The sequence below is a fragment of the Microcaecilia unicolor genome, chromosome 1 (genome assembly GCF_901765095.1).
Source record: "Microcaecilia unicolor chromosome 1, aMicUni1.1, whole genome shotgun sequence".
Taxonomy (NCBI): Eukaryota; Metazoa; Chordata; class Amphibia; order Gymnophiona; family Siphonopidae; genus Microcaecilia; species Microcaecilia unicolor.
This window is the reverse complement of record NC_044031.1, coordinates 231,203,728-231,217,642: the sequence shown is the minus strand read 5'-3', so window position 1 is coordinate 231,217,642 and position 13,915 is coordinate 231,203,728. Positions and strand designations below refer to the sequence as shown.

At 39.7% G+C, this 13,915-nt stretch overlaps 1 protein-coding gene across 3 annotated transcripts in view; it reads left to right on the top strand.

Moving 5' to 3' along the window:
- The window catches only part of PTPN3 (protein tyrosine phosphatase non-receptor type 3), a 694,116-nt gene that overhangs the window by 590,633 nt on the left and 89,568 nt on the right, over nucleotides 1-13,915 (top strand). For all 3 annotated transcript variants that reach the window (XM_030204676.1, XM_030204692.1, XM_030204685.1), the window contains exons 21-22: nucleotides 6,559-6,649; nucleotides 7,450-7,511. In XM_030204676.1, the coding sequence (XP_030060536.1) occupies nucleotides 6,559-6,649; nucleotides 7,450-7,511 (153 nt within the window). The remainder of the gene's footprint in view (nucleotides 1-6,558; nucleotides 6,650-7,449; nucleotides 7,512-13,915) is intronic.

The following is a 13,915-nucleotide window of genomic DNA, read 5'->3' as shown; positions in this document are numbered from 1 at the left end:
GCCCACTCTATGGCCTACTTTCTTTTATTGAATAGGCATCTATATGTAAGGTGTAATTCTTTAACAGGGTGACTATCTGTGCATGAAGAATATGATGAAAGTTCTTTTTTAAAATGCAAAGCTAGGCCACAAACAGGTTGTGGAAGAATTACTGTTCCATCAATTCTATACAGTATCTTCAACCTCTGGTGCCAGAAATGCAGTCCATCTATTGATGCTTAAAAACTGAATTCATAAGTGGAGATTGCCTTTCAGCCCAGTCCCTCTTTTTTTTTTTTTTTTTTGTAGCCTTTTTTAACAACACTTTTGCAGAAATCAGCAAATCCATTTCTCAACAGTACATTTTTTATAACTTTTTTTTGTGTATGAAATAATACATATATAGAAATGATTTCTTGTGGATTAATTTTGCATGTTGACAGAGAAAGCAAAGTTGCTTACCTGTAACGGGGCTTCTCTTACACCGCAGGATAAATTAGACACACAGTCCTGACTCCGTAAGAGCTCCTTAAGCTGACTCCTGAAGAGCTTTGCTCTGTAGAGAGCTGATAGAAAAGGTGTGGGTACTAAGTACTAGTGCATACTGACAGAAATAGTTCCTTTTATATATGTGTGTATAATATCTATCTATTCATTGTACTGTGATGATAAAGTTAAGGCAGATTCTGAAATAGTAGCAAGATTCTATGCTACTGATCTCGGGGAAAGCAGTGTCTTCCCTCATGTCTATTTCAATAGGCAGAGTAGATTTGGAACCACTAGGGAAAAAGTAAGTATAGCTGGTCAGTGGAAGAGAGTAATTTGCAACACCCTGCTAGGCTCAGAAAAGCAGATACCTGATGATCAGAAGTGGAAGGAGTATGGATGATGCTCAGTTCCTCTGGTTAACCAAACAATATGTGATGGAGCCAAAGAGAGGCTGGAGGGAGGATCTCCACCCTATAATGCCTGAGGAAAAAATTGGCAAGACAGAGCCCATGGTTTTCCCTGGAAGAAAAAGCATGGAGTTTATTGAAGAGGGAGAAGAAAAACAGGACAAAGCCATGGAGTAATCTGTACAAGAGTGCTGTAAGCACTTGTTTTGGCTTTAAGAAACAGTTCTGATATTTGTAGCAGTGAGAGGCCCATGATTGTCAGAAGCTGGCAAGAGGGAGGTGTTCTTTAGGCCCAACTTGTTTGGTGCCTTGTCATTAGAAAACAATTTAAACATTAATCTATGAGTTTTCTGAAAAGGATTGTGGTGTATGGACATGTAAAGCAGGCTATGCTGAGCCCTAATCAGGGGAAAAGAATAATTTCTGTACAAGGCAAGCTTAAGGATTACATTGCTTGAGCTAATACTGAACTTTTGAAAGACAATAGGCTGCAGCTTCAGATAACTTAGTTTTCTTTCTTTGGTGGATTTTAAATAATTGTAACTTTGGAGGCAGTTTTTCGCTGTTTGTGAACAGGGGGGGGAGGGGAAGGCAAACCCGATTGAGTCAGTTTCTGGCCCTGGATTGAATGCCCCAGTGGTTTGAGCACTCTGGAAGGAAGAAAGTAAGGGTCCTGCAACTGAGACTTTTCCTGAACCCCTCTCTCCCTCTAGCATGCGTGTATGTGTTTTGTTTGCAAAACCATTGAAAAAAGATTGGTGGTCTTTGCAAATTTTCTGAAGGAAAAAGTGTTACTTGAGAAGTTGGTCATGGAAAGTCAACAATAGGTTACCAATATGCCTAGCATATAAACAAGTGAAATTTGTTGCTGGAAGATACAGCTAGCTCGTTTATGGTATGTCTCTGAGTACTGATATTTGTTCTCAATTTCTGGCTGCTTCCTAATACCCCTGTATATATATATATATATATATATATATATATATATATATATATATATATATATATATTGGCTCATGTACACTATTGGGCCAATTGTATAAACTAGGTGCTAACACATACACATGTTAAATGTTTAGTATACTGTCACATAGCCTAAATACGTACCTATATGCCTGCTTGCTGCCTAAGCACTGTTCCACAAATACCTGCTTACCTTCCATAGAGTGTATTTGCAAGGGGATGTACACAGGGGTGGGGCATGAACAGGGGACATAGGTAGGGCTTCCACTTATGCATGTAACCTACAGAGTAGTGTAAGGTACACATTCCTGCTGCACTTCAGCGCTTGCACTTACATCAGCTCTATGGCTGGCATAAGTACGAGTATGCAAGTATGTTAGGTTACATTCATATTCTAGAACAGAACCTAGGCAGCTGGGTTTCTTTATAGAATGGGCATCTATCGTGTGTCCTTGGGGGATCTAGATGTTGTTATTGTTATTATTATTATTATTATTATTATTATTTGTAGCATTTGTATCCCACATTTTCCCACCAATTTGCAGGCTCAATGTGGCTTACATTTGCCGTAATGGCAAGTGCCGTAATGTATGTGCCCAGTTATAGAATTATCCCCTCTGTTCATAGAGAGCAGTGAATGCGAGTCTTATTTTGATTACCTTTCCCATGTGGGTGTTTTTAGGGCCTGTAATATGTGCTGGCGTAACTTGCATCCTGATGCCTTGCAAAGTTATGTGCCATTTTTTTTTCGTTTGGGTATTTACTTCTTATAACTTTTGTTTAGGTTAAGTGGTTGCTAGAAGCCTAAAACCAGGGTAGGGAGAGAAAAGTATTTCAGTAATTGATCCACCAGAAATAGGGGTGAAAAATGTTCTATAATTTTCCTTAGGTTTTCTAGTTTTGGTTTACGTTAACAGAAGTGATATGTGTTTCATGATATACTATTCTGCAGTGGTTCTCAGTCTTTGGAGCACACCCAGCCAGTTGGGTTTTCAGGATAGCCACAATGAATATGCATTAGAGATTTGCATACCAAGGAGGGAATGCATGCAAATCTCTCTCATGAATATTTATTGTAGATATCCTGAAGACCTGACTGGCTGAGTGTGGCCTGAGTTCTGGGTTGAGAAGCAGTGCTATACTTTATATCAAACAGGAATATATGAAAGTTTTGATCAAATTCCAATATTGGGTATAGTCCAGCAAGATTGCCTGTGAGAGTGCAGTTTCTGTCAAGGAGCAGAAAAGCTTTAATTTATTTTGTCTATACTGGAGAGTCCTAACATGTTGTACTGTACTGACACTGCATTATTTATATGATACATGGTTATCGACTTCAGTATGTGCATAGAATAGAAAGCATAATTATTCTAGCTCCAGTCTTATAGATTCCATACTTCAACAGAAATAGAAACACACAGAGAGAAAAGTTATGTGCCTTTTCTCTTGGGAAATCAAATGTTCCTTTATAGAGATCATTATAGGATTTATCCAGAAAGGTCTCCTTTTTGTAAACATGAGATGGGGATGGGTAACAGATAGTGGTATAACTTCAAATTCCTCAAACAAAAATGTTGTGTTCTTGTGCTGGTGGGGGGGGGGGAAGTTATGATAAATAGGGGAGACAGATTCAGTAGGTAAGTGAGGGAGGACAGTAAATAGGTGCAGGAGGTAGATATAGTGGATGGGGATAGGTTATAGAATGTGGGTGTTTGTGGGAAATGGAGGGGTTGTAGGTGAAAGTTCAGCAGGTAGATAAAGGGATACAGTGGGTGAGTGCAAAGGATAGTTGAGAGGTAACATTAGATGGTTGTTGTAGATGATTGAGGGGAAACAGTGGGTGGGTAAAAAAAAAAGTATCTTCCAAATTAACATGAGCTATCTTAAATATTTAGGGATTTGTTTTGCCCCCTACATTTGAAGACACAGTAACCAAACAGAAGACTATCTTCATTAGCCTGTTAAAGGAACTATAGCAGGATGGTTGTCCCTTTATTTATCGTAGTGGGGGCGAATGTAGGCCATCTGTATGATGGTTGTACCTAAGGTGCTGTACATATTAAAATGTTTGTTTTTCTACTTTCTATGTATAAGTGACTTGAGAATATTTTATGTAAATTTCTGTGGCAAAATAAACCTCCCTTGATAGTGTTGCAAGAAACTAAAACTATCCAGACAAAAAGAAGAGCAGACCTCCCTGATCCTAGTAACTGTCACTGTATGAATTGACAGAAGCTTGAGAGACAGTTAGCAAAGCCAATACCAGTGCAGCATTTCCTGAGAATGTTAATCCCACAAAAATATGAGGAATGCATACCGGTTGTTGCCATGGTCCATTCTTTTCGATATATTGATGCAGTATTTGGACACTGACGAACAGTAATCCATAAAATCCCCTATCTGGTTCATTAAACAAATTAAGATTAATAATAAAAGAATAAACTGGAAAACATAGCAGCCTAGAGGCATCTGGACAATAGGGCAACTTCACTAATCAGTCCTACAATGAGATTATCATTTACCACACTCTCGATAATATAACTGGATGCAACTGATATGCACAGTGGAGTGCACTTAGCAGAACTGGATAAAGAGTAGATGCTGGAAAAGATGACTAAAGTAGGATCTCTCCCTTGAGCAAGGTTGAATTTCAACGAATACCTTAAGATGAGATAGAATCATCAGTGCATAGGGTCAGAGAAAAGGTGGGAGCAGGAATTGCAGTACATTGGATTCAAAGCACTGGGAAGAAGTGTGGTGCTTGATTCTAAAAGCTTCACTCTGCTTCAGTTAAACAATCAAGCTTTTTCCTGCTTCATAAAACCTATTGGACTCCATATAAGCTGTCCAAATTGAAGCACGAGTGAAACTGAAGTTGGATCTTGTGGCATATGATGTACTCTTGTCCACAACTTCAGTTGTATTTATTTTTATCCCACATTTTCCCACCTTTTTGCAGGCTCAATGTGGCTTACCTATATCCGTTAGCGGCGTTAGCCGATTCCGGTCTGAACAAATACAAGATATAATGAATGCAAGGTGATGTTTTGGTAGAATGAGGTATAATTGGGGGGAACTTAGAAAGGGAGTGAGACAGGTAATGTCCATTACGGTCTATGGTTACGTTGTGTCGCAGGTATCCAGGTCTTTTTATGTTGGGTCAGTGGGGTATGCTCTTCTGAACAGGTCTGTCTTTAGTGCTTTCCGGAAATTTAGGTGGTCGAGCATAGTTTTTACTGCTTTTGGCAGTGCGTTCCATAGTTTTGCGCTTAAGTAGGAAAAGCTGGATGCATAGGTGGATTTGTATTTGAGTCCTTTGCTGCTTGGGTAAGTGGAGGTTTAGGTATGATCGTGAAAGATTTTGTGGTGTTTCTGGTTGGCAGGTCGATGAGGTCATGTATCCCGGTGCGTCACCGTAAATAATTTTATGAACAGTCGTGCAGATTTTGAAAGTGATTCGTTCTTTGATTGGTAGCCAGTGCAAGTAAAATGAGTTTATCTTGTTGGGCAGACTGGATGGACCGTGCAGTTCTTTATCTGCCGTCACTTACTATGATACATATAGCATTAAAGTTAATACGTAATTGGTAAAAATACTTCTCTAAATGAACACTATTGGTGGAATATGATATGCCTATATTGAGGATATGAAAGTGTAGAGGAAGAGTAGAGAACCATATCTAGGACTAGTCAACGGAAGTGAGACAAGTTGGATAATTTTATATTGATGGTTTGATTTATTTTACTAAGGAATAGGCTCACTATGGCTGTGTTGCTATTAAAGGTTGGTTAATTATTCTGATGTGTTATATCTCAAAATTAATAAAGAAAAATTGAACTCAAACTGACAACCATGATTCAAACATCATACAGAACTGAGACTGTGGCTAACTGGAATTCATAGGCTTTCTTCAAACATTGGGTCCACATTGAAGTTTGTTGACACTGAATGAATCGCAGGTTTAGACAAACTTAATTTAGCAATGTTCGACTAACATTGTGTGACATTTGTCTTCTAACTTTGAGCAAAGCAACAGCCTACTTACACCAGTGGAGGTACTGATACTGCTTTAGGGTTTCCATTCACGTACTAGGGTCAGACACACAGAGGGAAGCTTTATAATGGAATGCTTTATCTGTGAAGATACATAGGTGTAACCTGTTTTATAAAGGCATCATATGCACCTATGTGCCTTTATAAACTTACCCTACTAGAAAATTGGTGAAGACACATACACCTCTTTTCTGAGGCAAGTGTTTTTGGTCTTCCTGGGATTGCCGGTGTACTTACATATTGGACAACCTACTTGTGTACCTAAGAGCTTTGCCCATCTTCTGTCGTTCCCCTTCTCCGGCCAAGCCTGCCTACCCCTATATGAGATATGCAACAGTAACAATACTTAAATGTCTGAACACCCACATACGACTTTAGAAGCATCTATTACACTCAGCAAATGCTTATATCCCCCCTTCCCTGTACTTAGGCAAAATGAAGGCAGATAAAGACTATTGAATATCTGAGCAATATCCCATACATTCAAATGCAAATTGTTATTGTTGGTAGTTCCCAAAATTGAGATAAATAGGTGAGGTTTAATTGGTCAGATAATTTTTCAAAGCTGTGGGAAGCCCTAAAATATAGCATGCTGGAAATGTACACCTTTTAACACATATGGCAAAGCCCATAATTGAGCTTATTCTTCATATTCCTGTTTTTCAGCAACTCTACAGAAAGAAGCCAGGGTTGGCTATTACTCATGCAAAGATTGGTCAAAATATGGACAAGAACAGATACAAGGATGTTCTGCCTTGTGAGTATTCAAAACATTCGGGTTTGACTGATAATAACCATAGCACATAGTAGCCACTATCTTTTCTCAAACCCAGTACTCGTGTCTAAAGCCCATGCAGAAACAACTGAATGCACCCCATGTGAAAAATTCAATCCACATTTGCTGCAAAGTTAAACCATAAAATGTTACAGGGCTCAGGCCCAGAACTGCCCATTTTGAAGTTCACTCTTGCTTCCTCTTCAAGCAGGGGGGTCCATCACTACTAACTTTTAGATGTTTGGTAGGAATAGCACTTTCCCAACCTGCTCTTCTAACAAAGACAGCAATCTTGGTGCATTGCAGTGTTTAGGGATCCTGATTTTTTGGACAGAACCACATCTAATGCGGACAGTTCTTCCCAGCATATGTCTGTCTTTTGCCTGAATTTGAGCTAGTATACATGGGTGACACAGAATTGCCTGACAGCTTACTCTGGCTGTTTTTGCCTGAGGAGCCTAAAACCTAAGACATTCTTAAAACTGGGTCTCTTATTATACCAGGGCTTATGATTGATATATGTAATCTCTATTTTTTTCAAATTTAGAAAACAATGAAATTAATTCTCTTCTTATAGAATTGTCTAACTGTTCATTCCCATTTTGTCTGCAAGACAGATGGTCTGGGATTTTATTATCTGAATGCAGTTGTTCATTTGCCAGTCGTCACGCATTTGAACATCTGTTTCTGTGCTTATTTGTCCTAATAGTACATTACATTAATAACAAAGCATGTCAGTATTTCAATAATTAGAATACGCCTTGTTCTCTTTCTCTCTGCAGATGATGCCACCCGGGTAACGTTGCAAGGAAATGAAGATTACATTAATGCCAACTATGTAAATGTAAGAGAGACCCCACAGTACTTGTATCACATATATAAAGTACATAAAATGATAGTGTGCAAAACAAGTCAGATTTTTAGCTTACTTTCTGGAGGGAAGGAATGTTCATGAGTTGATGGTATTCCCTGTTCATACTACATCTTCAGGACTTGGGGGGGAGAAATGATTATTCTGATAGGAGTTGCATGAACTGTGGACGTGACCCAGAAAGTAAGCTCCATTGGTTCTGAGTCAGACTGTCATTTGTGATAGATGCTGAAAGAGATTTTTGTCTAACGTAGCTTAATTGTAAAAGATTTCCCCAGCACAGGAGAAAAACCTATGAGACTATAACTGATTATTTTGACGTACTGTTTTTCCATTAGGGTTGTAGTTTGTTAGCTGTGTGTTGGTTTTATTTGTGTGTGTGTTCAACTGTCGCTTTTCCTTCTACATGATGGGGCACAAAAAATTCCTTAGCAGAGAAATAGTTTCTGTTCTTGCATGTCATTTGAAACATTAAAAGGTGTGCCTAGTATCTTCTTAATAAGATTCCAAATATGATTATTTTAGGGGTCAGTATTCAGTAGCAGCAATGACCAGAATGTTAAACACCAGCCGGTGCCATTTAACTTTTTCATGTTTTCATTTTTATTTCATATACTGCAAATTACAAAAAGTATCCAAGAAGTTTACAGTAAAATAAATTAATTATATGGTGTAGGAAGAGAAATGGCATAAAAGAGACTTAAATTACATTCAGTTGTTATAAGGAAGAATAGGGTAGGAGTGGAATAATTCCAACTAAGATACAATATTTGTGGTGGGAGGGGAGAGAAAGTGAAGATTATAGTACATCGTGAGAGTTGTACCATATGTTTAGTATTAATTATTTATATAATCCATCGTGCTTGAATATACATGCAGTACTGTTTCTTCACCACTGCTAAAGTTGAGTTTACACATGCTATTGACAGTCCTAAACCACATTCAGTTTGCAGCCTGTCCTTGCTCTATCCGTCCTCGGTGACTGTATAAGCAATAGTATCAAAAAAGATGCAAGAAAAGTCAATAACTGCTACCAATTTGTAATGTTAGTCAATAAAAAATGTAAAAAAATGTTTAAACAAAGTTAAATGACAAACATAGAACCCAACATAGCCATGTTTCAACAAGAGACTGCATTAGAATAAAAATGAATAATATATAATACTAGTAAAAAAAGGCCCGTTTCTGGAGCCAATGAAACGGGCGCTAGCAAGGCTTTCCTGTGCCCCCCCCACCCGTCGTCGATGTGGGTGAATTGCTCCGCCTCCGCCCTCAACGCCATAACGTTTGACGCGAGGGCGGGGCCCCGAGGCTGTGATTTTCTTGGCTTCAGAGCTTCGAACTTACAAACCTTGGCTTCAGTGACGTCATCCGACAATAGAACGTTGAGGGTGAGTCTTATATATATAGATGTAAACATATTAAAAATCTAAATATATCAATAAATCAAGGGCAAAGGCTGTCACTTTATCAAGCCTAGACTCCAGAAAACAGAGAAGAGTGCAGATCAGTGAATCTAAAGTGTATGGTATCATCAAAACCAAAATCGGAAAGCAACATTGTCAGCTGACTATGTTGACCTTTATCTATGAGACCAGGTTTATGAATTCATCTAATTTCTAGACAATAATTTAAAAGTTTTTGTAGCCTACTGACCACAACCATCAATTAGATAAAACCTGATCAAACATTTTTTACAAAAATCATATAGAGGGGTATAACCGAACGGCGCTGGCTAAATAGATGGCCGGCCATCTATTTTGGCAGCGCCGCAAAGAGCTGTCCAGAACCGTATTATCGAAAAAGATGGCCGGCCATCTTTTGTTTCGATAATACGGTTGGGGCCGGCCAAATGCCATAGATCGCTGGGTTTGAGATGGCCGACTTCGTTTTTCAGCGATAATGGAAACTGGAACCGGCCATCTCAAACCTGGTCAAATGCAAGGCATTTGGCCGTGGAAGGGGCCAGCATTCATAGTGCACTGGTACTTCTGGATGTTTAGATCTTGTTGATCAGTTATCCTATGACTTACTTGTTCTAGAGGGCTGTATTTTGTGATACTGTTTTGAGAAATGTTCAATAAAGACTTCATACAAATTTTTAAAAGTCCCTGACGTAGGGGGGGGGGGGGAGGGTTTGACTCAGGACAAATGGACTGATGGAGGGGAGGGGGGTAGATAGGGGGGTAAAGTTGTTTTCACCACCTGTGTTTAGTTAAGGAGCAAAAATAAAGCTGGAAATAGTATAGAGTGGAACATGGATGGTGGGAATGGTAATAAAAGAATGGAGTGAAAATAGCAAGATGTGTTAATGTGATTAAAAAAAAAAAGAAAAAGCTAGTGTGACAGCCAATATAGTGGGAAGATGTAAAGAAATGGATCTATATGAGGTGAATACTCGTTGGACTGTTTACACAAATGTTTCAAAGTGTTTTCAAAGGTTGTAAAATAAAACAAAAAAAAATTTTAAGTTTAAAAAAAAAAAAAGTACAACCTAGGAGATGTGACCAATGCATTCTTTGGTATGTTTCTGAAAAAAAAACCATATAAAAGTAGAATTCTTGAGTGATGCGATTCTCTGAGCATCGACACAGAAAAGAAACTTATTGCCATTGCAAAGACCATCTAATCTTCACTGTGAAATCCCATAAATTTTTGAAGGGATGTGACAGAAAGTTAAACAGTTTTTCAGGGTTGAGGGAGAGGGAGGGGGTTAGGGTGGGATAGGGAAATGATGGGGGGCAAGATTGATCCCACCACCTGTGACAGGCAGGCGAAAAGTAAAATTGGGGACAATATAGAGAGGAACAAGGTTGGAGGGTATTGTATTTTGAGATATGTGTGTAGTTAACAAGATGTGTCAATGTAGGCTATATAAGTTAATTGGACAGTCAATATGTTGAGACTTTGAGAAGAAATGGAAACATAAGTGGATGTATATTGTATGGTCTTATTGATACAAATGTTTAAAGATATTTCAAAAGACTCAATAAAAATTTAAAGTAAAAAAAAAAAAAAGTCCCAGACGTGCACTTTCCCTTAATGGCCGTCTTTCTCCCCGAACGGGGAAATCAAAACTGGTTTTGCTCACAGCTTTTTTAGTAGTAACAGTGAGATTTTAACTGGCCACCTCTGCATTACAAGACCAGTGCTGTAACCACTTGGCCACAGCTCCATTTACTTGGATGTCCCTCCCTTTTGATTATGCCCCCTCCAGGTCTCTCTCAGCCACTCACAGACAGCTAAACTTGCTGTGATTGGCTGAGAGAGACCTGAAGGGGTATAATCAAAAGGGAGAGACATCCAAGTAAGTGGAGCTGTGGCCAAGTAGTAACAGCACTGGTCTTGTAATGCGGAGGTGGCCGGTTCAAATCCCACTGTTATACTAAAAAGGCTGTGAGCAAAAACAGTTTTGATTTCCCCGTTCGGGTAGAAAGATGACCATTAAGGGAAAGTGCATGTCAGGGACTTTTTTTTTAATTTGTATGAAGTCTTTATTGAACATTTCTCAAAACAGTATCACAAAATACAGCACTCCAGAGCAAGTAAGTCATAACATAACTGATCAGCAAGATCCTTTTTTTTTTTTTATGAGCTGGCCAACTGGCTTCCCCTCCTAGGGAAGGAAATTTGCGTGCAAATGAGCAGCTCATTTGCATGCGATTTCCTTCATGCATGCCCTTCCCTTACCGATTTGCTAAGGGATCGGTAAGGGAAGGACTCTTCCGTGCAGTTTAGTGCACCTGGCTATCTGCTCCAGGGACCTGCATACTGCTGTCATAGAGCTGGCTGGCATAGAGGCTGGCAAAAAAATGTTTTAAAGTTTATTTTTGGGTGGGAGGGGGTTGGTGACCACTGGGGGAGTATGGGGAGGTCATCCCCAATTCCTTCCGGTGGTCATCTGGTCAGTTTGGGCACCTTTTTGAGACTTGGTCGTGAAAATAAATAGACCAAGTAAAACCGGCCAAATGCTTGTCATCGCCGGTTTTCTTTCTTTCATTATCAGCTGAAGCCGGCCATCTCGTAAGCACGCCCACGTCCCACCTTTGCTACCCTGCCGACACGCCCCCTTGAAGTTTGGCCGCCTCCGCGACGGAATGCCAGCGAGTGTGTCCAAAAATCGGCTTTCGATTATACCGATTTGGCCGGTTTTAGGAGATGGCCGGCCATCTCCCAATTTGTGTCGGAAGATGGCCGGCGATCTCTTTCGAAAATAAGCCTGACTGTCAGTCTATGGATAGAATGTCTCAAAAGTGCTTTTTACGTTATGTTACATTTATTTAAGGATTTGATATACGGCCTTAGTTCCAGGAATAGCAAAGCAGTTTACTATTCAACTAAATAAAAGATGAAAAAGAAATGCACAGCTGGTACCTCCACAACCAGATGCCAGGTCCCTAACCACATAGCTGAATATCATGCCTCCCCAAAAGCTTGAGAGAAGAGAAGAGATGCATCTTAGGAGTGTTCCTAAAATATGTCCTGAAAGTCTTAGTCTTGATGGAAGAGTGTAGCTTATTCTACAGAAATGGAGCAAAGTATGAAAAAGCAGTACACCTAGTAGAACCAAGCTGAATCTGAGCCAGGGTAGGTAGGCAGGTTAAGCTGATAATATATTGAGATGAGGGGAGGTGGGGTAACTTGAGTGTTGGCATCGTGAGATCTGAGAGAGAACCAAGAATACCCAAGAATGTTTTATACTCTCTGGTGCCAAAGTGACTATAAATTCTATCTGCATTTCGCTGTCCATACTACTCTATATGCTGCGAGTGTTAGTTTGTTGATCTAAGCTGTTGTTGTTGCCATGTTTTTTGGTTCTCTGACTCTCCGCATTACTTTTCTGGGACTTAAGTCTGCTGACCCCATTGTCCCCTTTCTATCCTACCCTGTCAGTCAGGTATGACCATCTCTTACACCATTTCGTCTTCCTGGGGACATCGTCCTCTGAAGCCTTTGCGATCACATAGCTTCAGATCTGTAAGTAATTTGATTTCCATTCCTCCTTTAGTTTCTGGCTGTCAGTCTTATTCTCCTGTCACTTGGTTTCTTATTTACTGCAGGTCGCTAAGAAACAAACCCACGGTTCTGTGCCTTCTCTAGATGTTCTGTGTTTAACTGAGACGCTCGGGTGAGGAGACCATTCTCTTTCGGGAACTCCCAGCTAACTATTCAGTTGTCTACTCTTCACGCTCTTTGAAGTGCAGGGGTGGCTTGGCAATTATTATATCTTTGCATGTCTGTTTTAAGGAACTTCCCTCTTTTCAATTTCCCTACCCAGAAGTTTTGGCTTTAGAATTGTCAGTTCAACCCACTAATATCCTTTTGTTATTTTACTGCCCGCCATCTCTCAGTGCTCCTGATTGGGATCTGGTGTATCAGACTATTGCAGACGCTAATATTAGGTTTAAATCTCTTCTAAATCATGAGGATTTAAATTTACATATTGATGTCCCAACCCTTTGTTCTCTTGTTTTTCTTCAATTTTTGGAGGATCTTGGGCTTTCACAACATCTCTTTCCCAACTCATTCAGGAGGCCATACCCTGGATTTAGCTATTTCTCAGCACCCTTCTCTCCTTATTCTGTCTAGATTCCATTCTTTACCAGTACCCTGGACAGATCATTACTTTGTATCCTTCCAAATCCTGTTTCCTGATCTTCTGTCTATAGCCTACAGTACTACTCACTCTCCTAGCCAAATTCAAGCAGGAAATAGCAATAGGTAACAACATCCTCCTCCTCCAATTCGACATGTCTAGTGCATTCAACATGGTAAACCATAATGTATTAATAAGATTATTCGACAAGTTCGGGATTGGTGGCAAGATACTCAACTGGATCAAGGGTTTCCTAACCACAAGAACATATCAAGTAAAATCAAAATCAAGCATATCACCACTGTGGAAAGCAGACTGCGGAGTACCATAAAGATCACCACTATCGCCGATCCTCTTCAACCTAATGATGACCCCACTAGCCAAGACCTTATCCAACCAAGGCCTCAATCCTTTCATCTGTTCAGACGATGTCACTATATACATTCCTTACAGATCTACACTGACAGAAATCACTAACGAAATCAATCTCAGCTTGAACACCATGGAATCTTGGGCAAATGCATTTCAACTAAAACTCAACAAAGAAAAAACACACTGTCTCATCCTTTCATCCCAACACAGCACGGACAACCCCACTACCATCAACACTGCACTATGGTTCACAAAATCATCTACGGAGAAGCACCAGGATACATGACAGACTTGATTGACCTACCAGCCAGAAACACATCCGAATCAACACTGCACTGCCCAAGCTGCAAAGGACTAAAATACAAATCAACTTACACATCCAGTTTTTCCTACATCAGCACACAATATG